This window comes from Serinus canaria, chromosome 2 (assembly GCF_022539315.1).
Source record: "Serinus canaria isolate serCan28SL12 chromosome 2, serCan2020, whole genome shotgun sequence".
Classification (NCBI taxonomy): domain Eukaryota; kingdom Metazoa; phylum Chordata; class Aves; order Passeriformes; family Fringillidae; genus Serinus; species Serinus canaria.
In genome coordinates, this window is record NC_066315.1 from 42,986,351 (window position 1) to 43,012,195 (window position 25,845).

Here is a 25,845-nt window from a genome sequence, read left to right on the forward strand (position 1 = left end):
ATCACCTGTTCTAGGGGGAAAAGTAGTACCTGGAACTGCAGGTAAGGAATGTTAGTAAAGTTTAAGTCTGACAAGGATTTGGAAATCTGAAGAATTGGATCAGATAGTGGAAGGGTGGTGATAACATTTACTGCCCCTGTCTGACATTTAGAACTGCCTCTCACATGAACATTCCATGATGAAAAAGTACTTCCTGCTGAAAGCCATGTTTTGGCTATTTTTGACATCCCTACTGAATGACAGAGAAGACCATCCTGGTGGTGCTGCTTTAGGTTCCCAAGACTGCAGATCTTAGCTTTAGACCCAAGTTTAAAGAAAGCTGGATGCAAAGCACAGTTGAGGAGCAAGGACACAACTGTCAAAGGACAGCTGAGGATTGACACAATGCTCAGATGATCTCAAATGAGAATTAACAGCCCAATGGCTCTGCCAGCTGAGACTGTGGAATCACTGCAGCGGAACCATGGATGTTAAAAAACCCAAGTACCAAACAGGGAAGCTCAAGTGGACTTTATTATAGTTATTAGAATGTACAGGGACATCAGTGCACTGGTTCTTATTTAATTTCTCAGATTCAACACAGGAGCAGTTAGACACCAGCTCTTTGCTTTGTGTACATTTAGAATGTGTCATGTGGGACGTCCTTAAATAATTTTTTGAAAGGTTCTTGAAGAACAATGTAGTCAAAATTAAGCTAAGTGACTTCATAGATTCCCTGATATTTCAAGGAAATGCTATGGATACTAAAAGCTTTAATAAAAGAAGTGATTAGAAAGTGCCTACAGTGTGGTAGGATACAGGTAACTGATTTTATCATTGCTTTTATAGTTTTTAAAGTCCAGTCCATTCCATTAACTGGAAACAGTCCTTGAAAACTTCATTATAACACTATTTCTTTATTACAAATATTTACATACTATATATTAGTACAATTTTTATTTCCATACTTTAACAATCCCATCCCTTGAGGCAGTTACTATAAACCCTTGTGTGGTCTGAAAAGTCGCGATATCAGTGATAATATCGTGATGCCCAACTGGAAGAGACTCTGGACCCTTCCGAGGGGTCTCATCACTGGGCCCCATCTTTTGCTTGTTCTGAATTTCCTGTACAAAAACAAAGTGAGAATACTATTTAGAGAAGGATGAGCATTTGCAAAGAGAGACGGTCATCCATATTAGGTTGTCGATGTAAGACGACTGCAAAACCTCTTCCACCAAAAAGCCAATCAAACAAAAATGCCCAAACATACCACCTCACACCCTTTGACACTTTTCTCAGGATTACTCCTTGATTGATTTCTTTTCATCACACACAGCCTAAGTCTTAATTTGAACTGACTTTACATGTCTTTGATTAGTAAACAATGGGGATTTTTCTATATTTATTTCAATGACAGTAAGATTTGATATTCCAATTGGGGGGAAATAGTTACAGGAACACATACATCTTGGCTTCCCAAAGCTTTCATAAAAACTGCTTCAATAGCATGAATGTAATTTTGAAGTCTGAGAAGAAAGACTAAAAAACAGTGCATTGGGTAGACCCCTACCAACTTGTTTCAGTCACCTTTGAAATAGCACTCAATTTGTTGAACTGACACAAAACATTTATTTTTAAATGTTTTGTGTCAGTTCAACAAATTGACACAAATTGTTATTTAACAACTAGCAATACTGCCAGTTCCCAAAGTCATTCTTAAGGATGTAACAAAACCTTCAGCATGCAGCTACTGTATTATCCTCGTGCCAGTACATCTCACATGCTAAGGTCCTACCCAAAAGACATTCCAAACACTGATCAAAGCCAAAAGTATTAGAAGTCTAAATTTCAATATCCCAAAAGGAACATATGACTCTGGCTTCTGCATGTAAGTAGTATTTGTTGAGCCCAATTCTGTCAAAAACAAATTATGTTTTTCTTTTAAAGTAGCTTCTTTCCACCTGCCAAAAAAATGCAATGCTGACACCATCCACAAAAAGTAAGAGCGAGTGAGTTACAATTGAAGACATCATGCAAAGAGTACAATCCATAAGGCCATCCAAAGGCAAGCAGAATAGGTGTCTATCAGACAAAGCAAAATACCTGAACCACCTCTGTGCCCTCAATTATCTTCCTGTAGTAGGAAACAGATGGGCAATTAGAACTTCCAGCAACAACATATGATCTCTCAGGGTAGGCTAGATCCCAAAACCTAAACATGAAGAAACAAAATCAAGGTGAGATGTTCAATTCTATCAGTTTAAAACAGCTGCTTAAAAGTGGTCTTGCTCTTATGATGAAAATGAGTGGACACAAATGCTATCTGCTTTCTACACGTAGTGGAAGGGAGTGATGCAGAGAAATTTACACTCATGCTAAGCTCACAGGAGTTATTTTTTGGTTTTTGTCATGAAGCCCATGAAGAATTTTACAGAAGGATACCCACTGTGTTTCAGAGTACACATTACATTTCAGAGAAGCACCAAGTTCTGCAGTCCTTTTGCTGAGAACAATTTCCTCAGCTCAGTGATGCTTACTAATGAACACATGTTCAGTATTATTATTTTGGATTCTTAGAGATTAGTTAGGCAACACTTGGCAAAATTTAGTACACCAGCAGGGGTGGAGGGGAGGGTGACAAACAAGGAAGTTGTTTAATTTGATTACCTTATTTTCATGTCTGAGCCTGCTGTCAGTAATATGGGATTACCAGAAGCTGGACTACAGTATATTCCGTGGATGCTGTGAGGAGAAGGCTAGCAAGAAAAAGGGATATATAAAAATAACTGATCAGCAATAGCTGTCACCATGCTTCAGAAAGGGAATGCATTCCTTGCCACATTCATCCACCCAGTCTCCAAATCTTTCTGGCAAATGCCAAGTCACTTTAACAGGCCACATCTTAATATATTAATGTGAATTGCTCCCTCACACTTTACAGAGCAATACAACAGAATTAACCCTCCATAATCCTCTTTTTCATTTGAATCTTGGAAATTACATTCTCAATGATGAGAGATTATTTTTAAAAGAATCAGGCAGGCAGCCTGAAATTTTTAGGCTATGAAGGCATTATGGGACAGATAAAAGAAAACTATCTCGTGGAGCTCCCTGTGTAAAAAAGGGCAGAACTGAAATGAACTCAACCTGCAATCCCTGTAGCATGTACAAACTTAGGTTTAAGTAGATTCCAGATAGGCATTTACAACATTTATAGAAGCAGCTGTGTTAATTTTTGTCTATGGATTTGCGAACCATATTCCAGATTCTTTCCCAATTAAGTCCTTGAAAAAGAACCACTTCATGCTTTAACTAGCAGTTACATGTAGTGGTGGTATTATATTTCAGAAAGAATGTGTAAAAGAACAGATGTTTACTGAAGTATGAATAGCCCCAGGAACAGCAAGTAAAAAAAAGTACAAGATGCTACACCATGAATTTTGGCTTTCTCATCATCTTTACAAGCTTAACCAGCTCACTGGTTTTCTAAGAACATGGCTGGGTATAACAAGTGAGTACCAATGAAGATTTACGTTACACTGCTGTTTTACAAAGGGCATTTAATTCTGACAAGTCAAACAGTTATGGTGCCAAAATTAATCCCAGGGCAAGTTCTGTACTGATGCACAGCATGGAGTCTGAGATTGTTCTAACCCTGGCTACACAACAAAAACTGGAAAAGAAAGAGACCAGACCTGCAGCTCTGAAAGAGGTGGTGCACTGCTGGCCCACAGAGTGAAGCGTCGATCACCAGTTTCCATATCCCACATGGAGACTTCATTGTTGCCTTGAACAGCTACAGAAAAGATAAAGCCAGTGCAAAAAGTACAAAACAGGTTGGTTAGCTCTTGCTGTTTGTTCTACTGACATGACATAGAGTGTATGACATAGAGACACTCTTTTTTGCTCCCTGTAGCATTTGTGTTAGTCTTGCTTTAGTACTTTGGTTTTACTGCTTGAAAGCACCTTCACTATAATTAAAAGTGCCCGATTTAAAAGTGTTTAAAAGCAACCTGATTCCCAACCCTTTTAAAAATGAATAAAACCCTCAGTTTCCTCCCTAGTTAACTTCTCAGCCTTCTTTATGAAGGATAGATGGTTTGTTCAGCGTAGTTATCAGGGACTTTGGAGAACACTCCAAGTAAGAAAACAATCCAAAGTTAGAGAGTTCAGTAGCCACAAAGAACTTCCATACTCATGTGGACAGGTAAGGAATTCTGTTCAAGGGATTGCTTACAAGCCTGACAGTAACCTAGCAGGCAAGGACTTTTTAATAATAATCCAAAATTATGAACTCTGTCATTCCTTTAGTCTTTCACAGAGAGGAAACAAACTAGAAAGCACAGCAAAACTTAATTTGTATGTTTTTTTGAGGAATTTGTTTTATCTCCCAAGGTGGTTAATAACTCAAAATAGGAAGTGAAATCTTTAAGCAAGTAAAATATGAAACTCAAACTACTCTCGTTTTACATCAGCTTGATAAATTTTGTTATTTAGTATTAGTTTAAGGTACTTGTCCATTTCAGAATGTATTCCTGGCACATAAAAGTCTATGACAGTGCCACATGCAGTGAGGATGAAGCAGCTGTAAGTGTATCAGATGAGGAATCTTGGAGATTTCCAAAAGTTCTAACCCATGACACAACTGGCTTAGATTGAAGGGGGAATTGGAATTCAATCTTTGCTCTACAGAAGGTGGTAGCAGATTTCCCATCAACTTCAATGTATGTCATGGCTTTGAATTTAATCTTTTGTAACATTCTGTCGTTAAAAAGGGATGGGGTCAACAACACACAGGGAGGGCCCCTCATGAGAGTTGCAATGCTCAGAACATGAGAATTGTAAATGTTGTCATTTTCACAATGGCTAAACCCTACTATTTTTCTTTTCAACTCTCCACCAGGGCTTGAAGCAGAAGCTGAAAAAAAAAGCTGCCTTAATCACAACCTCTGGCAATTGTGAGGTAAGTTTAAGACATCTTTTACCTGCTATTACCCAGGACTGATAGACAGGATGCATGAGCAGGCGTCTGATTCGGGCCTTGGAAGGATGAGAGTGGCTGGAGATAGGTAACTGAAACCTCATGTCCCAGCATGCCATGGTACCATTGCTCGTTCCTGGTGAGAAAAAGCTCCCCTTAAGTCAGAGGGATAAATATATGAGGTTTTGTCCCTATGTTTGTGCTCTGTTCCTAGGGAGATGGCCTTCAGCCTCAAGTTCTTAGCAGGCAGAATGCTTCTCAAAAATAGATGAGAGGATATTTCTCTCCTCTTGTTTAAGAAGAGCATACACTAGTAAAATCAGATCAAGCAAAAGCTTGAGCTGTAGTTACTGTAAGAGAAAACCATAAGGAAGAGGGGGGCATGGAAGAGAGGGAAACTAACAAGAAATACAGGCTTACCAATACACAGCCAGCACTGGTGTATGTCCACAGCAAATGAAGTTATGAGGCCTAACTTCAAATCGTGTTTCAGCGTCCAAGCATTGCTGCTGGATCGCAAATCCCATCCAACCAGAGATCCATTAACTGTTCCATAAGCCAGTACTGACTGGGCTCCTGAATTGAAGTGATGAATGTCTACCACACAGCCATCATCCTTCAGATCTAATGACCTGGGTTGAAATAATAAACTAATTTAGGCACAGGTATGACTCCCTCCAAGTTTAAGACTCCTTCCCACAGCTTATACTGAGCAGCTTTTTCCTCTTTGTGTCACTTCTCAATGCATCTGCCAGAAACAGCTTTCTGAATTCAGTACAATGGATGCTTATGCTCTCTCAAATCTCTCTGCTGATAGGACCTGCAAGGCTGTCAGCAGCCCTTTGCAAACATAAACACAGCTCTGTGTCCTGAGTCAGGGCAATCCCAAGCACAAATACAGGCTGGGTTGAGAATATACTGAGAGCAGCCCTGAGCAGAAAGACTTGGGAGTGTGGGCTGATGAGAAGATCAGTATGATCCAGCAATGTCTGCTCACAGCCAAAAAAGCCACCCACAACAGAAGAATCAAATCAGATTTGTAAGAGGTGATTCTCCCTCTCTCTGCTCCATCCTTGTGAGACCCCACCAGGAGTACTGTGAGTACTTTCTGAGGCCTGCACTTACCTCTCACTCAAACTGGAAGATCAAGCTGTAGCTTCAGTGCCAAGTATTCAAACACTGCTCATATGGAGGTAAGAAAAAGCTAAATCAAGCCCAGAGACTCCCCTACAGACTATCCCATTACCCATATCTCTACCAACTCATCACATTAAGAGCCTGAGAGGAAAAATTGCAGGTCTTAGGCAACACTACATGCTGTATGTCTGTAAACATTTATCTATTGACCTGCAAAAGAACTTTCAAAAACACTTTGTAAGCATTAAGATTGTAACAAAGGAACTAACCAATCCCAGTACAAAAATAAAAAAACTGAGAACTAGTCAGAATGTGTTTCAAGCTCATAATGTGTTCAGTGACACAGGAAGTACAAATATCCTATAGCTAAGAATGGTTGGCTCTGCACAGTTGCCTTTCAACTCTTCCTTATGAAGCAGGAAAATATCATGGATTACAGCCTTCCAGTACACTCTGGGCTCAGCCAGCAGGAAGCCTAGAGCAAATTTAAAGATCTATCTGAGGAATATAGTAACAGCTTGAGCTCTGTATGTGGTGAGATTTAACTGCTTTAAGTACATACCTGCTTTGTATTGGATGAATTTTAGGAGATTTAGGGAGCTTTGAGGCTTCAATACCAAGAAGCTGGATGGCACCATTATCTGAAGCTATAGCCAAGTAATGTGAACCTTGGCAAAATGTAAGTGTCTTTACATGTCCTCCAATCCGAGAGTATGTCAAAATTGATCTAAACAGTACAGAGAGAAATACGGGGAGAGAAAAAAGAGGTTATTTTTGGTGGCACTTAAAAAAAAATTACTTCTCCTAAACACCTACTTAAAACCAGTGGCTCTTGAGAAAGGTCTGAAAATAACATTTATTTTTTCTTTTATTAACTAATTGAAACAGCAATCTAATATTATAGATGCAAGCCAAGAGGAACACTAAAATATCTCCTTATTGATATTTCCAGCACACCCACAAATTATTCATATTTTACTCTCTGCTCTACTTTATTTTTCACTCTAAAATTGCAGACACAACTACCATAGGTTTTGAAGCTACCTGGTTGTAGTGGTTTTTCCTTCCATTTTCTGGCTGTTCCAGACCTTCACTGTGCCATCATTTGAGCAAGTGGCAAAAATGGAGTGTTCATCAGAGACCCGAATGCGATTCACAGCAGACTTGTGTTCATGAAGGTGAGCTACCAACAACCCTTTGGGACGCCATCCTATAGGGAAAACAGAACCACAACCTAATCAGGAACATGCAAGTCCCCCTAGACACATCCACTAACAGCTATAGCAGGATACTCATTACAACTGCATAGCACAGACAGCACTGAAAACAGTGTTAAGGCATTTTTTAAAATATTAAAGGCAAAAGCCTACTTGCTCAATTCTAAATTAGACACTAGGTCATAGGTGCTCTGCACGGTAAACACATTTCCTAAACTTCAGAATTTCCTCTTTTCCTCATCCTTTGCTTTTTTACATGAAAGGATGATATCTGGACTCAAATTATACATATATATATACATATATATATATATATTTATGCACATACACACACACTTATATATATATACACATAATATTTTTTTATCTAATAACCTCAGTGGCCTGTGATGTACCTGGAGGTGGGGGCTTGCTCTCCCACTCAGCATTCTCCATCATCTGTTTGGCAAGTCTCTCTGCATTACACTGCTCTCTCTTCTGCTGGATCAGCTGCTGCAGCTCAGTTTTGCAGGTGGTGATGCGCAGCTGGTGTGCAGATGGGGACATTGTGCTGCTCAGGGCCTGCAGGGTTGGTTTCCTGGGCTGGACAACTGCTCCATCAGATGCCTGTAGGAAATCAGCCCTTAAACATATATGCCTTACATTCTACACACAGATAAATCCCCCTCATGAGATTTCTGTGTCCAACACAGTGAATAAAAATGAAAAAAAAATCTTTTTTATTGAATCAATTAGCAATGAGTTAGCATTTTGAAAAAATAGTGCTTGCATTAAGACAATTAAAAGTAGTGAAAACTATTATTTATATAAAAGATTAACATTCTCTTATTCTACCCTGTTTGCCTACTCTGTTCTATATTCTGTTTAAAGGAACTGTAATGTGCTGTGCACACCTATTAATGTGATTATTACAGAAGCAGTTATTGGTCTCAAGACTGACAAAATTAAAGGTTAGCTCTCAAATTCATTTACATTGGGCTTTAAAAACCAAAGTATGAAGTGTTTCCCTTAAGTTCAGGGTAGACACACTCATTTAAAGCTAGTAGAAGTTAATCTCCAACTAGAAGCCAAACAGAAAAGAGTGTTCAGTGTCAAGACATGCCCCCATGGCCTGCAGAGCTCCCAGCCTATCCTTCTCTAGCCAGTACTAAGTATTACAGGTACAGGATATCTAAATGCTACTGTGATTTCCATGTTAAAACCACGATATCTCTTCCTCACAACATGTATCAGGGCATTCAATTTGAGAAAAAGTCTTCCCTGCCAGAGAAGTTTACATAATAATTGTCCAGCCCACAAAGCCCCATCTCTTTGTGCAAAGCATCTATTTGTTAGTGAAGCTCAAGGGACTAAACTTACTTCAGTCCTCTCTCAGTTCCTATTTTAAAAATAAGAACTTGGAAGTCAGCAACTCTGCTGAAGAAGACATCAGCCATTAGCATGGCTTCTGTCAAATAACCCCCACACAAAACAAGAACAGCACATCCCTATAGTCCCACCTGACTTTAACACAATTAAATCATTTCAGGTAAGATGCAAACACAGTATTTTTCAGGTATACCTGTGGAGAGGATGACAAAGTGGCAGAAATGCCAGCTGAGGACTCTGAACGAAGTGGCTTCCCAGATTGGATGGCTTCAGGATCAGTAGTTTGCCCATGTCCTTTGGATATTGGCTGGGAGATGTTTGTGGGTTCCAGGGACCCAAACATACTTTTCCATTCTTCATTTACATTTGAATCTTGCTTTACATGCTTTCTAGCTGTAAGGAGTTTGGAGGGAGGGAGGGAAGGAGGAGGTGGGAGAAGAAAAAAACAAAACACCCCCAACATTACCATGACAACATTCACTCAGGATTGTCATTACTTTGAGACTTCATGGAAGTCTAATGTTTACATGCCAGATTGTTATTTAAGTACAGAGAAACCCCTAGTGCTATGTTGTGGAGATCAGCTGACAGCATTTATGAGGGAAACCAAACAAAGCACCTGCTTCATGTGTTCACATCCTCTGGATCCTATAGCTGACTCATGTAATAAATCACTTCACTAGAGGGAAAGCTTACATCTAGAAGGCTTCAGGATTAGACTCCACCATATGTTAAATTTTTCTTATAGAATCATGGAAGGGTTTGGGTCATTTAGTCCAACCACCCTGCAATGAGTACCAACAATCATTGTTGGTGTCAAATACAATCAGTTTCCCATCATAACTGCAACATCACTTGTATGCACTTGTAGATTCACTTAATGTACTTGTAGATTCAAGTACATTACCTCTTTAAATAGGAAATTTATTTATTTCCAGCATTCCTTTGAAGTCACTTAGAACTGTAAATATAGACAGAAAAAAATCATGGAACAAATTAAATTTGGACAAAGACAGTGAAGAAAAATTAAAGGAATAAAGACTTAAAGGGTAACAATTTTGGGTGAAATAAATTACTTGAAGTACAGACTTCATATACACTAAGTTTTAAATTGTGTTGACTCCTCAAGGAGTAAAAAAAAAAGGATTTTTTACATTCAAGGATGTAAAAAAAAAGAAAAATCCTACACTTCTGTACTTTCCTTTACAATTATATGCAAAACACCCTAATTCTGGAAATAAGACGTTAATAGCTATAGGTTTTACAGATATTTCTGTATTTCTATATGTAAAAACACAGAACCTACCAGTGATGTAATACAGGAGGGAATTACAAGCTTGAGAGGGTAAAGAGGAAGCTCAAACTGTCTGGTAAATGAGAATTTTGAGGACATAGAGAACTGGAATAGTTAGCAGCAAGTGGATTTCACATCTGAACAAGGAAATGTAAGAAGTTTTTTGAGCTGAAAGAAGAGCAGGTAAAAAAAAGTAAAATGGGAGTTGATAAGAAGCCGAAGAACCCTAGGGCCAAAACACATGTACATGAGTGAGCAACAGTTGGCAACTCCTCAGTGCCAGCCTGAGGAGTTTTTGGTTTTCTTAGGGCTGCCTCAAGAAAACACCCAGGATTTTCACAGTTAAAGAGCTTAGCCCTTGTTGGGAGGAAACAGAGCAGACATGTAGCCTCCAACATTTACACTGTTGCCATGAGTCACTAGAGTCCTGTTTGTCACAATCAGCTGAACAACTGCACATGCAGTCAAAATAATTTAAAATATTCTCAGGGGAAAAAATAATTCCCATTTTTCAATTATCAGAGAACATTTAATCACCTCACATTTCAAACAGAAGCAGTAATTTTCCTATTGCTAACTCAGTGAGGATGGAGATAGTCATGTAGGCTGATTTACTGAGAACACCCTGAAAGGAAGGCTATACTTCAACTATATAGATCACAAAATATACTAACCACGTTTGTCATCAGAATCCTGCTTTGTTTTAACAAGATCCACTTGTCTTCCAGTTATTCCCAGAGCTGACAAGTCAATCACCCCTTTGTGACTGCTATCATGCAGGTGGCTCTGATCCACAATATTGGCTTTAGCTTTATTAGATTTTAACATAAAGTCCTTCAGTGCTAACAGTTTGTCTTCTTCCTCCTCAGTCATCCCCTACAGAATAAAAGAAAAGGTAATATTACTCTCTCTTAACAATAACATGCATCAAGGCATAAAGATTTAAGAAGCAGTAAAATTAATGACTGGCTCAGAAGTGCAGAAGAATACATTCCCAGAATTCAAAGCTCACACAAAACATAAGGTAAGCTACTGCAGTGTAACAATATCTTTCCTCCAAAGGAATGGGGCAAGGAAAAGTGAAAGGGCAGAAGAGAATTTAATGCTGAATCATTTTCTGGTGCAATCTGCTTAGCTGCCACCTAGACCATGCCTACAGCCTACATGCCATGGGGGGAAAGAAACCTGACACAGTACAGTCCTTTCTCTTCCCAGTTCTCACTACTTTGGGTGGGTGATTCTTTATGTTCCCCTCTTCACACATAACCCTCAAGATTTTCCAGCTCCATTTCCTTTTGGCACACATATCTAGCACTTTGACAAATACATACTCCTTTATCCAGCACAATGCACTTAATCCAGCAATCCTCTGTAATGCTGCCACATCAAGGATGCATCAGACGTTTGAGACTTACAGCCGCTTTTAAAGACTTAGGTGGTATTTGTATGTCTCTACATCTGGCAGATCTTTTAAGCATCTTTAAGCTCTGAAGAACTTGTCCCACAAGCATATACTGAAATCAGTGAAGTTAATGGCTTGGGGAATCAGAACCTCAGACTGGCGGACCTTCACAGAAGGAACTGCAAGGTCAGGGCTTGTGGAAGTGTATGGAGCCTGACTTTTAAAGTACAAATAAAACCCAGTTACTTGTGAAAGAAGCTTCTTCAAGAGCTGTGCAATGGCAGGGTCCTCTGGAGGTGGGCACTCAGAGAGAGCTCCAGTTCTCTTCATCTGACGCAAGTGCAGGTGTCGGAAGAGGCTTGTGATATCCTTTGATCTTAAGACATAATCAAATATGGAACGGCTGACAGGCTCCTTAAGTACACTTAACAGGACTATTTCTTTGTCTACCTGCAATTCAAAACAACAGACCAGTCAACATGATGATATCCATATAACCTTTACAAATCATCTAGATTCAACTTGTCTCCTTTCTTAATAATAGGATCTGTGGTGGTCATGTCAGACTTTCTCCATTCTCTTCCTCTCTTTCCTATCAAGTACTTCTCATAGCTTGCTGTCTACAAGAAAAACAACTTCAAAATGAGTCCAGAATGAAGACTTAATATTACAATCCAACTTAATGTTACCCACTACTCACCTGCTAAATACAGTATTGCATAGCAAAGAAAATATTTATATACTAAAATGAAAAATAAAAGATTTATATACTAATACAGCACAGGAAGTGAACAAGACAAATTTACCAATCAATGACTAAAACACTGCACAAAGAACATGTAAACACAGAAAAATGTTATTATAGTGAATTTCTCATCTGCAAGGTTTTCAACAAAATGTTAAACACAGGATGCATTTCTCAATGCACATACTGCAATTATTTCTTCTTTATCTATTAAAACACCTGAGAGGTGCAGTCTACAGGTCCTGAAGTTGTATGCAAAGATGCCTATGTGATCATACTACCAGCATCATGTAGGTCACTCCTGGAGATGCACTAATAGTAAATGACTTAATTCAGGCTGAGCATTGTGCCCTGACCCTTGGCAAAGCACTGAAACACAGGAGTGGTTCTGGTGAAATCACAAGCATGGTAATCACTAATTAACAGAGTGGTCTTGTACATGAAAGCACAGAACATAAACCAATTTGTTTCACAGCCAACTTTCCATCCTTTTTAGACTCCTATAAACTAGTACAATATTGCAAGAGTTTGACTATAAACAAGGCAGAAAAGGCTTGAAACAAAAACATACTAGCTGATTTCACACTTTGTAACATATTTTGCATTTTGCAACAAATTTGAGACAACAGTCTTTAAAACACGGAACACAAGGACCATTCTATAAATCTGCCAGCAGAGATCAAAAAAACTAACATTGCCTGTAATCATAATTAAAAAAAAAGTATACATGGTCCTTATAGCCAGGACCATGGCCAAGACAAACTTATGGATCATGGCTAGTCCAGACATATTCCCATTAATATTATTGGAAGCATTACCTGTATTATTGGTTGTGTGATAAAAGGATGGAGGTATGGCATTAGCTTGCAATAGACATCAGCAATATTCAAATACTGTGCCACCACAGTGATAAATCCAACTGCACCATAACATATCCAAAGATTAGGGTGACACAGGAATGGTGCTGAAAGAAAAACAGGCTGTTAAAATATATCATTCATATAGGAGAGAGATCATCCTGTATATGGCAGCCTGTGATGTAATTTCCTTCTAACAGAATTACTCCCAAACTGAGCCTTCTCTCCTCCAGAGCACCAAGGTTAAAATATTCATATGGAAGAAATTATTTCATGGATTTCACTGTACTCATGCTGCTCAATTTCCTTGCTCTTGCCAAAAAGCATATTTTCCTTATTTGCTCATTTCAATCCCTAATTGTCAACTACAGATTTGCAACAGAGACTAATCCAAAAATAAATCTCAACCCCATTCTAACGATTACAGTGAATCCTAAAACCAGTGATTTATTTTTTTCTTTTTAAGTAAATACTTTTTTCCTTCCTGCTTTCCCCCTCTTCCTTGAAGAGTCACTACTTATATTACAAGATTACAAGATTCAGAAGTCCCCCTAATTTTGTGGGCTTTAAGAAGCTGTTGTCAAGACACTGCATCTAGTCAAGAGATGTAATCACAGATCACCTGCTCCAAATTCTAAGTGCATTTGTAAAACTGTGACATTTAGAAGAAGCAGACTACATTTCAAAAGATCATCTGGTATTTTTTTTTCCATAAATAGCTGCTAAATCTTGGGCACATGTAAATTAAATTGATAAGCCTGATCAGGAAGGAGACACCAACTCTGCAACCAAGGGTGTATTGAGTTAATGGGTTTTTATAGTATTAGAATAAGAAAGGATCATGATTGTCTGAATTCTCTCATCTGCCAAGGCTAACGTGTAAGAGTTTGCAAAGTATGTGCCTGATGGGCTACCAGAAGCAACCAAGACTTTTTCTTTACAGCAGGTTGCCATGGAGACCAAGGAAAGATCTTGAGGCAGAAAGTTTTTGGAGTGAGTGTTTTTTGCTGCTGCCCTATTTAAAATCTGGCAAGATGCATCCAATTTGTTCCACCAAAACTATTGTTTCAGAGTCTTGAGCACTAACATGGTTCAACTAGCAGTAGGTCCATACCACAATTTTGTTTAGATTCTAAGACAGAACAACAGGTTTGTATTCTGGACAGCAAACCTGACAGTGGAGCTTTATGTAGTACTGAGATTTCTTTTCTTTACTAGGAAAACAGGGTATTCTCCAGTATTCCAACTTACCTATATCACAAGCAAACTCATAAATATGGGGCTTTTGCAAGAGCCCCAGCTGGCACATACAAGTAAGAGCATTGAGGGCTTTATAAATGACAAATTCTTCAGCATCACTGAGACCTTGCTGAAGCAGAGGTTTGAGTATTGATGAGCTTTGCCAGCCAACATAAGCAGCAACACCTGAAACATAAAAGTAATATAGAAATCCAAACCAAACTGATAAACACCAGAAAACTCTATGTCTTCCTATCAGAATTGAGAGTAAACATAAAATAACTTAATCACTTCTAATCTAATAAGGTAATAATCAATATACGTGTTTATGTCTTAATGCTGGACTTTGCAACCCTTTGCTAAAAGTAAGGGAGGAAGGAGAGAGAAACAGCACTAGAAAGAGAAATGCCCTCAGTGCCACTGCTACAGAAAGGCATCTGCTCAAAGCCACAGGCAGCAGTGCCTGCACTTACTTAAATACCAGTTGGAGAGCTTGGTTCTAAAGATGTGCAAATGCCTGAAGTAAAATAAAAATATAACTTAATCTGAATTCTTCTGTGGATGTTTGGAATGGACCCTGGGAGAGGGTCTATTCCAAAAACATATTCACTTTTAATTGCCTCACATGGCTCTATATCTTTTGCAAGAAGGCAGGACACTCGGACCTGTGCTTTGGCTGTTCCATTGCTCCTTCTCAACAATTTCTGACAAGTTATCAATATCACTTCTTGGCAGTCTGCCAGCACAGAATTTTGTGGCCTCCAGTTATAATGGAATGTGTAGCTACCATAATGGCCCCACTGAAAGTTTAATCATGATTGTTTTTCCTGCCATGTACCTGAAGCACCATTTTTGCTCTCAGGAACTGCACTTGGGAAAGTTTTCTTGACCCACAAATCCTGGGCACTGACTCTTAGCAATGGTCATGTGGATTTCCAACATACATGGAGGATAGATACACTTAACAGCTGATGTCATTATTGGTAAGATTTTTTTAATTGTTATTAAGTATTCTGAAGTAACAGGAATCTTCAGGTGAGGTTTTAAGGCATTACAAAAACTTTTCCAGTTATAACTTCAGCATATCCCAATGCCTAGTTTACATCATATGAACAGATCTACTGAAGTGAATGGGACCATGTGCACATGTGAAGTGATGCATCTACTATAGAGCTTGCAGAAATCCTAGTAAACACTTGCCACAATTTAGCTTTTTAATTTAGTAGCTGTAGCAGATACTCAAAGAAGAAAAAAAGCTCTTAAATTCCAATTTTTTAATGTTAATCTACCCTACACTTAAATGCCTCAGTCACATTTGTATTAAATATTTGGACTAAAAGAAGTATACATTTGTATCTACATTGTTTCATCTTCATTCCCTAATGAAACATTCCCACCCAATAATTCAGAAAAGTATTTTCTTATAAATTTTAAAAATCTTTATAAGAAAGGACTTTTATGTCCTTTTATGACCTATTTTTTCATATCCTGGAAACTGTTAATTTATTTATTTTCTTTCCACTTTGTATGGCCAAAACCAAACACTTACCAACAATGCTGTCAAAGAAAGCTCCTCGAAGATGCCAGTCATTCTTGTCATTTAAGAAAGTGATCATATGAGACAGAAGAACATCATTGGCTTTTTGACGTCCAAAAAAGACACACAGACGTGTTATTCCATTTTCCATCAGTGTCTGTTTCACAATATTCTCTGGGTCACTTAGCAAAGTCACAACTTTCTGCTGGACCATTTCATGCAAGGCTTGCAACTCTGCAAGGGACAACAGGATGAACATTTTGGCTGAGGAGAAACAGCGTGTGCATGTGTACCACCTGCTGCTAAAGCAGTTATAGTGATAGGTCATCCTGAACCACACCTGACTCAGTAAAACTGGCAATGCAACAGAACCTCAACAGTTCCAAGGGCTTAACAAAGACTTCAGGCTAAGCATGAGGTAGTGACAAAGCCAAAGAGTAGAGAAATGTGAGACATTTTTACCCAGATCAATTTATTCTAAACTTGTTGCAACTTTCACTAAGATGATTCCACTCATTTTATACATATAGGTGATATGCAGATGTGAAGAAGCATCAGAATGAGTCAGCAGCAACATTACCACAGTAAACAAAATGCTTTGAGGCAATTTTGGTTTAATATGTTTATTTGACTATGAATTTCAAAATTTGTGAGCTGACAACAGATCAAGACTATGTTTTTATTTAGGCAGATAGATTCACTTCATCAAGCATACAGAGAGTAATATAAAAACACTTCAAAAAGTGAGTGCTTCCAATTTCAATAAATTTCTGCAGTTAATCTAACAATACTGATGAAAAATTTGAAGATGACTTTGCCTATGGCTTCTGCTTCATGACACAATTAAAAAAGTACTTCTATTAAATGGAAGTAACAGATTGTTAATGCACTGCCTATTATTGAAAACTACAAGGCGGGATCTCAAACAAGCAACACAAAAATTTCAGCTACTGCTGCACCAGTTTTGAGGGTCGATTATCATTCACCTGCAGTCAGAAGTCCAGCTAATTTGCTTTCTATCGTGACCCTGTCTATCAGCTACATGAAAAATCTGCCTCCCGGGTTCAAATTTCTCATGCTTGGTTTCAAAAAGGTTGAAAAGAACAGAACTACTCAAGCTTCTTTCTTCTTTGTGTTACTTCCTTCATCTCCAAGCTATCACAAGGGATAGGGGACAGCATTTTCTAGAAACACAGCCCAAATGATGGAGCTTCCTCTCTCTCTCCTCAGCAATTCTGAGCACCCCACACCTTACGTGAAGGAATTTAAGAGGATCTTTTATATTTGGTTTTAGTAGACTTGTTGCTGTTTTATTTTAAAGTATCATCCTGTAACTAGTTAAGAGATAATTGCGTTTTCCCCAAATGGAATATGTGCAGGATGTTTACCAACTCTGATTAGTCACAGATTGCTCTACTTAGCCCAGAAGAAAAATGACAGTTTTTAACTACAAACTCTTCCCAGATTAGATTTGCCCAGTGTTCTTCTGGGAATTTATGTAACACTAAAAGGCACTGGATATGACAAACAGGTCATTTATTACCATGTGTCTTTACAAAGGGAAAGGAAAAGAAAATCCATCCTTAGGATTTTAATTCATTCTCTGTGCTAGTTACAATACAGTGTTACAGTAACGTTACTGCCAAATGGCATCCACATGTTTAGTTTTTCATGCAAACAGACAAGAATTGTGAAGCACAGGGACAGAAAAGGAAGAATGAAAAATACAGTGCAATGACTATGCTAGAATTTGACAGGTTTTCCAAAGCTAATGCTGCTTCCCACTCCAAGAGAAGCAGTACTTGGAACTCAGGCGTGTTTTTGCAGCTGTCTTGTTTATGAGATAACTGGATATGCAACCAAGCAACCAGCATCACAGTCAAATACCTTGAGGATCTCTGGAGTAGAAAAACATGTTCATTTATATCCTTTTTTTTCTCTCACAACATTCAGAGCAGAGGTGTCTGTCTCTGCAGGAAGCTGTCACACACTTTAATACTGGTCAAGGCAAAACATTTTTCCCATTTAATAGGAAAGCTAAACTTTGAGAGATGAGATTGATCAGTGCTACCTGGAAGCTTTGGCCCATGATTTGTTATTATAAGCAGGCAAAAAGTGACATTACCTGTGTCATAGTTATCACTAGGGTGAGATGTTTCATCCATTTCTTCACCATTTGGTTCATTTTCCATATTCAGATTTTTCAGCTGTACTAACTCCAGAAATCTCAGAGCTGTTTCTGCCAATAATGCTATGTTTTCTGCAAAGGAAAACACTTAGGTTAAGAATTGTTCCACTTTGCCAATTTACATCAGTCTGATGATCCCCCTGAAGAGATTACAGTCACTGACAACACCAGTCATGATGGGCAAATAGGACTGAAATTACACAGGGTGTTCTGGTCAACCCACTTCTGTTGACTCTCAGCAAAGCTACCAAAGTACATCAAATCACACAGTACTTTTGTCATGTAAACTAGTGGAAAAATCCTAATGATATTAGGTGTAAAAATGACTAATTTAATTCTTCTAGAACCAGCCCAATTAGTGACTAAATAATTTGATAGAAGGTAAAGGCCAAATAGCCTGAATTAACTAACATTGCCACATAGTAGACTGTGACAAAATAACAACAAACCACCACACCAGGACATGTATCCTAGGGAATAACAACTTGTTACCCTGGAATCCACTTTTAGAACATTTGTCAAGGTATCTATCCAGACGATTTGGCACCGTTCTGCACCATTTGGAAGCTGCTGAAGCAACTCAGGCTGCATTATATGGGTCAGCCACTGCTGGCACAGGAACAATAACATCAAGGCAGAAGACCCATTTAAGCAGCCATTCTGAGTGCCATCCAAATCAACAGCAACGTGCCAATGGAGCCCGTCCACAGCCCAGGCCAAATACTCTTAAGTCACCAGTCTGACCACTTCCAAAAGTGTACTATAGTAACAGAAATTAACACAGTTAGACTACCTACAAATATATTAATGTATTTTAAATTTAAATTGATCACGGTGACCACAAACAATTGGTTCTATTCATTAAGTATACAAAGTCTTCAATAATTATTTTTATTAGTTTACTTAGTAAACAAAAGAAAAACATCACCTGACCTTTTCAACTAAAAAAACCCCAAAACCCAATGAAAATGTGCTAGTCATAGCAAGTAAGGGCACATAGTTAATAGCAAACATGGGCATAACTACAAAGCCTCTTCCTGAATTGTGCAGAACTCACACATCCGACTAACATCTACAAAAAACATCTGTCACAGTATGAGCCAGTTTATTACAGAGCAAATAATCTAATTTCAGCCCCTGCATATCAGATATCATGTTGTCGGAAAACAGCTCTGCAGCCCAGCAACACACTGATGTTTTTAAGTCAGTTTCTTATTTATTCAGTTCCATCAGGCCATTTTATGGAAACAATCAGAGCTAATGAAATGGTACTACAGGTGTCATACCTGCAGTCACTTCTGAGACTTCTGGCAAGTTTTACTAACAGAAGCTGTTAAGAAAACACAGAAAAGCTCAAGATTTGGAGTTTTGACTGGATGTCCTCTTACCAGCATATGCAAGTCTGACGATGGTGGCTTCATCCTGGGCCAAGTGTGCAATGCCTGGCAGAATGTATTCTGGGTAAATGTTAATATCATTGCGTGGCACCTCTTTGACGAGAGCAAGAACTTTAGTTAGTGTCCTCACTGATTCTGCCCTCACCCTGGGCACAGAGTCGTTGCTGAAATGTAACAGATAAGGAGTAATACGATCCAGAAGAATCTCTACACTTAATCTTGGTGCTAAATGAAGAATCAGCTCCAAAGCAGCCAGTTTTGAATCACAGTACTTGAGAGTCTGTAAACAGGAAGTTATCACAGACACTAGAATAACCAGCCCATTCTCTTTTGTCTCTCCCTCGGCCTTCTCTGTGCGATCATGCCCACAGAGATTGTGAATGATGTTGTCCAGATCTTTACGTATGACCAATATACGCTCATCTGCTGACACAAACGTTTCCTTGGCAAACTGGGCCATGTAAGGCTGAAGGAAAGTGTAAAATATTTCAGGAAATGCATTGTTACGTTGCTGTTTCAAATAATCTTCAGCTGCTAAACGTTTATCTGGCTCTCGATGGATCATCTGAGTGACCTTGAGAAAGGAAGAAGTAGGAGGGAGTGGGAGAGAAAGATCAAAGGTTTAGATATTTGTAATACAAAAACATCAAAACCCAAACCCAAACAATAAGCAATCTGTCACCGAAGTAGGTGAAATGAACTGCAAACAGAACACACAGGTGGTTCTAATTCTGTAGCCCATCCTTACCAGTTCTCTGATACTGCGGTCTTCAATTTTGTTTAGGACTTGGTCAGGGGAAAAGAGGCCATTTCTGTATGCCAAAAGCTGAGATAAATCAAACAAGGGTACACCTTCTGTGAAGAGCTCTGCTATTACACAGCCTGGGACAGAAAGAAAAAAAGGAGTCAAAGATGTCAGAGGATTATAAACAGACACTTTAACTTTGTTTTCTATATGCAGACAAGAACAAACCCTAAACAAGTCTTTGCTCAATTAAAAATAAGGCAAATGAGTAGCCAAATTAATTTTCGGAAGGGAGACAACATCTCAAGCTCCAAAACCTGGCTTTTATACTTAATCCCTGAAATCTGTTCCAAGTAATTTATTTCAAGCATGTCAACAGCAGAGGAGTTTGCAATTAGAAAACATGAGGCAGTGACCACTTCAGCCACCTGCCAGCTGGAAAATCCATCACTAGAAAAGGAACCCACATCACTGTCATGTGGAAGAAGAGTGTGGTAAATCAGCATGGGTCGGGTAGTAGGTCAAAATTAAGCAGCCTTTTTACAAAAGCTAAAGGAATAACTTCTGATAACAGAATATCAGCCTCTGGGGGACAGCGTATATTCACTCACACATGACTGCCAAAACCAGACCCCCAGTATTGTGTACATGACACAAGTCTCTCTTCAAAGAACCTGCTCCTGCAGTTTGCTCCCAATAGTCAGCTTTATCAGTGGAGTGTCCTGGAATTATGGTCTTAAGAGCAACTTGTAAAATGAAGTAACCATTCCCTTCAAATTAATTTTCAATCACTTAACGGGGAGAAAAAACCCCAAAAAAGAGCTAAAGTCATGACTTTTAAGACAAGGCCAAGACTCAAGGCAGTCTCCCACAGTCAAACTCTTAACTAGTGTTTATGAATAGGACTATAACAGGACTTTGCTCCCACTTTGTGCCTGTGGGGAAAATAAAAAAAGGGGCTTCTAGAGCCAGTATTGCCAAATTACCCTGAAAGCTGTGTCAGTCCCCCCAAAACTGGGCCACGGACTGGGTTCTCCTCTCAGGTCCCATGAGGCACATGCTTCTCTGCCAACAGAAGATGATGGACTGTGCCTTGAAGAACCACCTCTTTCCTAGAGCATAGGTAAGCCATAACAGAATAGTTTGTGATTTCTCTCCTCAGATAATAGTGATACACCTAAATTATGTAGCCTACTATGTTGTCTTTGTACTTTTCTGTGAATGAAAAAGTTTTGGGTCTTTATGCTTAAAATACACAAGTTTTTAACAAGCTGCTCTCCAAGCCTGCTGTAAGAAAAGAAAAAAAAGGAATCAAAAAACCCCAGTAAAGTTCTTCTACACTGCATTAGTTAGAAACAACACCTGATAGCTCCAAGTACCTGCAGAAAAGATATCCATTGCACGTTTTAACTCCCCTCTTGTTCGCTGATTGCTATTTGCCAAGTCTACCAAAGGAGTGGAAGGGTCCCGCATGTTTTCCAGCTCCGTGGCAAACATGCTGCCATCGACAAAGCGCTCGGGAGCGATGTAACACGTTCTCCTCCGGGATGTGTCAAAGAAATAATTGAAGTCAGCAGGATTGTCTTCAGGAAGGTAAGTTGGTTTAAAACTGGCAAAGTCAGTTAGAAGAACCCAGTTCCAGCTGGTCACCATGATGTTCTCTGTTTTAATATCACCATGGCGGACTCCAGATTTGTGCGCTTGGTCCACCGCAGTCAGGATCTGGAAAGCGATCCACCTTTTCTCGATGTTGTTCAGGAACGGCCTGGTGCTAATTCGGTCATAAAGGTTGTCCCGTACGTACTGTCTGAAAAGCATGGCGGCCTTCTCGGACAGGGTGGCTTTCTGGAAGGGGAGGCAGTTCTGTGCCGAGTGTAACCTTATCTTCAGCTCCTCCAGCTCCTGCTTGTAGCTCGTCAGGGGTAAGGTGGGATCCTGAATGGCAAACACCTTCACGACCACCAGCCCCTCCCGGTGCTTGGCTCGGGCCACCTTGAAGAAGCGGGTGCTGCCCAGGCTCTTGTCATACTCGAAGTCGTGGATGTCCGAGAAGTAGCTGTCCACCGAGAGGATCTGCGAGGGGGCGATGCCAGCCAGCTGGTTCCCCATGGCGGCACCTCCTCCGCGGGCACCGCGCCGGGGCTCTGCCTGCGGACAAACACAGCGCGGATCTCACGCAGCCCCGGGTCCGCCCCGCTGCCCGGGCCCGCGGGCCGCGCTCCCCGCCCCGAGCGGGCCCGGCCGCCGCCGCTGCCCAGGCCCGGCCGCCCGCGCCGGCCCCAGGGGCGCGGGTCCCGCCGCAGCACTCACCGGCCCAGGCGGAGCCGGGACCCCCGGCCCCGGAGGCGGTGAGAGGGAGCGAGGCGGGACTCGGGGCGGCGGAACCGGCACCGCCGGGCGGGCGGGGAAGGGGCGGCGCCGTGAGCTCACATCCTGCCCCGGCCGGCGGCGCCCGGGCTGTCCCCAGGAGTCCGCGGCTGTGCCTGCGCGGTGACACCAGGTCGGCTTCTCTCGCCGCCTGGCCTCCTGATGGATTTCGCCCCCCACCCCGCCCTGCTCTGGCTCCGTTCCCTCGAAGGGTTTCTTTTTGGTTTTTTTTGCTCTGCAATGGGAAGAGGCCAGGGCGACAGCTTATAGGTGATGTGTTCAGACCGGCTTTGTTTCTGTCTGTTTGTTTAGCCATGTTAAGGAAGAGCTGTGAGGGTGCAGAGTCTCCTGTGAGCCTGGTGCTGAGCCAGCTCAAGCAGTGCGCGTCGGAAGGTGCCTTCAGGAGATGGGGGTGCTGGTGGAACGGGCCTCAGGAGCATCAGTCGTTTGATTCTCTCAGCAGACACGAGAAGAGCTGCCATGCTTCCTTCTGGTCTTAGCACTGGCTGCCCGTAGGCTTTTTCAGGTGGCTTCACTTCTAGGTCTGTCCTGACAAGACAGGACAGACCACTGATTTCAGTGGTATATCTGAAATATGAGGAAAAAGGATTCTTGTGGCAAACAAAATCATTGCCTTTCTTACAGCTTAATCTGAAAGTGCTTGAGAGCAAGGAGAAGCCCAGGGCAGAGTTTGTTCATTCTTTCCTTTGCCTTTTCCCTTTGTTGTGTTCTTTCTTTGCTACCTATGATGCATTACTAAAGACGTGGTGGTTGGGTCTCACAGACCAGTGCCTGTGTACTCAACACTTTCCTTAATACAAGATTGTCATCAGCCATGTGTGAGATCACTTAATCTTCAAAGTGGTTTGGGTTGTCCTAGTGAGGCTTTCTTGCCAGCAGGACTCTCACATCAGTAATGGACACCTGGTGTGTTAGCCTGTCCCAGGGCAGAAATCTTAGCCCAGGCCTAGGGCTAGGGTAGGACTAGGACCAGGGTGAGGAGAATGAGAAGTGGGGAACCTTCTGGCATTAGACTTATGCCTATGCAGAGTTCCTTCTAGGCCATAACTGTCATGCCATTTTTTCCCTTTGCAATCCCATGATCTGGACATAACTTTCATTAACAAGATGTTTACCTGGAGGGCAGCTAGAACAGGCATCAAGTGCCGGGGGAGTTGGGAAGAGAAGGCACATAACTCAGTTTTCTGCTCTGCTAGAAGCTTGGCAGGTTGGCTTTGTACCATAGCACTGTAAACAGCACTGTTTAGCTCCTGTAATAATGGGTAGAGAAGGGGATGTGGAGGTGTGACTATTGTGCTTCCTTTTCGGCTTTGAAACAGACAGTATTCTAATGGTACCCTGGTATCATCCTTCCTAATAAAACTTCATTCCCTAGTTTTAGGGAATAACGTGGGTGCACAAAAAGCTGTGTAAGGAGTGGCTGCTAAAAGTCTGGCTACATTGGTTGTTGATTGTCTTCTAAGTTACTAAAAGGGTAATCAGAAAGTCTCCATGGACTTGCCTGCAAAACAGTTACAAAGGTGTTGCTCTCTCTCTAATGGAAAACGTAAATGGATTCAGAGCAGAAAGGTTTTCTCAGTTGCATCTGTCAGGCCCTGCACCTCAGCTGTGCTCTCCGCCCTTGATCATAGGACGTAAGTTCTGTTTCCAAAAGAGGGCAGGGCTTTTTCAGAGCCGGGGCTCTTTGTAGCTGTCGCAGGCAGACTTTGCTCCGAGCTGAGCCGTTAGCTGCTCTCTCCAAGCTAAGGCACATTTCTTGCCTGTGCACACAGTTGTGATGGGCTAGAGTCATGCTTCAAGCCAGCTTTTCAGCCACCTGTGTCAGGGTGACAGCCTCCACACACTGCCAGGTGTACAGCGTGTGTGGGCACAGGTGCTGAGAGAGATACAGCAGCACGTTTTCATGCTCTTTATTTGAAGTTTGGCTATACTGGCCACAACAAATGGAGGAGGTGTGTTTATGGCTTCAAAACAATGAAATGGAAAAAAAAGAGCAAATGTGCTCTACCCTTTCAATTCCTCTTCTTCCTAGGTTGTATACTGTTTAGGTGCTCATCCAAATCAAAAACAAATAGGAAGGAAAACTTATCATTTCACTGTGGCATCTTGGGTCAGCATTTATTCAGAGATACACAAGAAGTAAAAATAGGCATTTAGTTTTAGCTGTTGGTCATGCTGAAGTTTACAGAAGTTATGTAAGCTGATGAATGCATTGTCATATTTTTCCTTGTCTCCCAAATCTGTTTCCCTTCTAAAGCAAACATCCTTGGGTATCTATGCAAATGCAGTGCCTTTCATCATATCTTGAAAATGTCAGAACTCTGCTGCTTCTGCAGAGCTGAGCTTAGAAACAGAAAAGCAAAGAGCATTGTCATATAAGAAGTCTCCTTTAAATCATGGATGAGGACTGGAAACTGCCTGGGCCCAGTGGTGTGTCCTATGGATCTCCAATGCTCTTGCCCCAGTACAAAGAATTTATCCCTATTTACTCCGATCAGGGCTTATGGAAATATTTGTGTTGTGTGCAACCAAAACTGCTTTGAAAGAGGAAAGAGGATTTAATGAATCTTCAATCTAAAGCATCTTGGAATAAGAACAAAGCTTCTGAAATGCTCAAATTTGTATGTTTTATTGAAAGGGGTTTGTAATGTTTTAATTTCTTATGATTCTCTATGCCAGCATTTTGGGTAATTTTTTTCTTTCAAAATGGTTCATTAATATGTCAGTTGACTTTCTAGGAATGGTGCTTTTTTAATTACTAATTTGTGAAGGGATTCAAGATCTGTGCATATCACCCCTGATTAGTATGTCTGTACATTTTAAAACATTCTGCAGCACCATTCTGTGCTATCACGTCTTGTGACAGTCTGTCCTGCTGATTTAGCAAGACTGCACTGCATGCAATATGGCAATGATCCCAGGCACTTAAATGGGTGAGAGAAATGGTTTAAAGAATGCTTTAAAAGTACCTAAGGTAGGAGAACTGCCTCAAGTTTAGTCTCTAGACTGATGTACTGACAGATTTGTTCCCTAGTCATGTGCTAATTGTTTTGGAATGAGAATCACTTGCTCCTGGATCCTTCTACCAAAGCAGCATGTACAAAATTAATTTCACAAAACTCAGCAAGAGACCATATGGAAGGGGAAAATGGTATTTATTTTAAACAAAGTTGATTTCAGTCACTAGCACATTGTGTTGTAGATGTCAGGCCCTTGCACTCCCACACCATGTACTCAGAAGCATCCAGTCATGTGTGATACTTTCATACACAATCTTCTATTAATGTTTCATTCAGACCAAGTTCAGTATTTCTGCCACACAGCAAATGAAACTGCTCTAGCACACATGCCCCCTGTTAGGTTATACT

General features: G+C 40.5%; 1 protein-coding gene across 1 annotated transcript; it reads right to left on the reverse strand.

Annotated features, from left to right (window-relative positions):
• Window positions 1–495: 495 nt before the first annotated feature.
• PIK3R4 (phosphoinositide-3-kinase regulatory subunit 4) lies at window positions 496–22,480 on the reverse strand. Its single transcript, XM_030232675.2, has 20 exons — window positions 22,400–22,480; window positions 21,469–22,237; window positions 20,093–20,226; window positions 19,336–19,918; window positions 17,885–18,019; window positions 15,772–15,993; window positions 14,235–14,408; window positions 12,945–13,090; window positions 11,628–11,831; window positions 10,654–10,855; window positions 8,879–9,078; window positions 7,713–7,923; window positions 7,145–7,310; window positions 6,663–6,827; window positions 5,384–5,595; window positions 4,968–5,099; window positions 3,678–3,778; window positions 2,650–2,738; window positions 2,086–2,194; window positions 496–1,106 (listed from the first exon to the last, which is right to left on the reverse strand). Exons 2-20 carry the CDS (start codon window positions 22,196–22,198, stop codon window positions 936–938), a joined length of 4,086 nt encoding a protein of 1,361 aa, XP_030088535.2. The 5' UTR covers window positions 22,199–22,237; window positions 22,400–22,480; the 3' UTR covers window positions 496–935.
• Window positions 22,481–25,845: the final 3,365 nt, after the last annotated feature.

Bases quoted from the DNA above. Each gene is read 5' to 3' on its own strand.
- PIK3R4 (XM_030232675.2), bottom strand. From the start codon at position 22,198: ATGGGGAACCAGCTGGCTGGCATCGCCCCCTCGCAGATCCTCTCGGTG. The intron at 15,994-17,884 runs GTAATGTCACTT...TGTCCCTTGCAG, and splicing joins TAGTGATAACTATGACACAG to AGTTGCAAGCCTTGCATGAA. The intron at 11,832-12,944 runs GTAATGCTTCCA...TTTGAATTGCAG, and splicing joins TCACACAACCAATAATACAG to GTAGACAAAGAAATAGTCCT.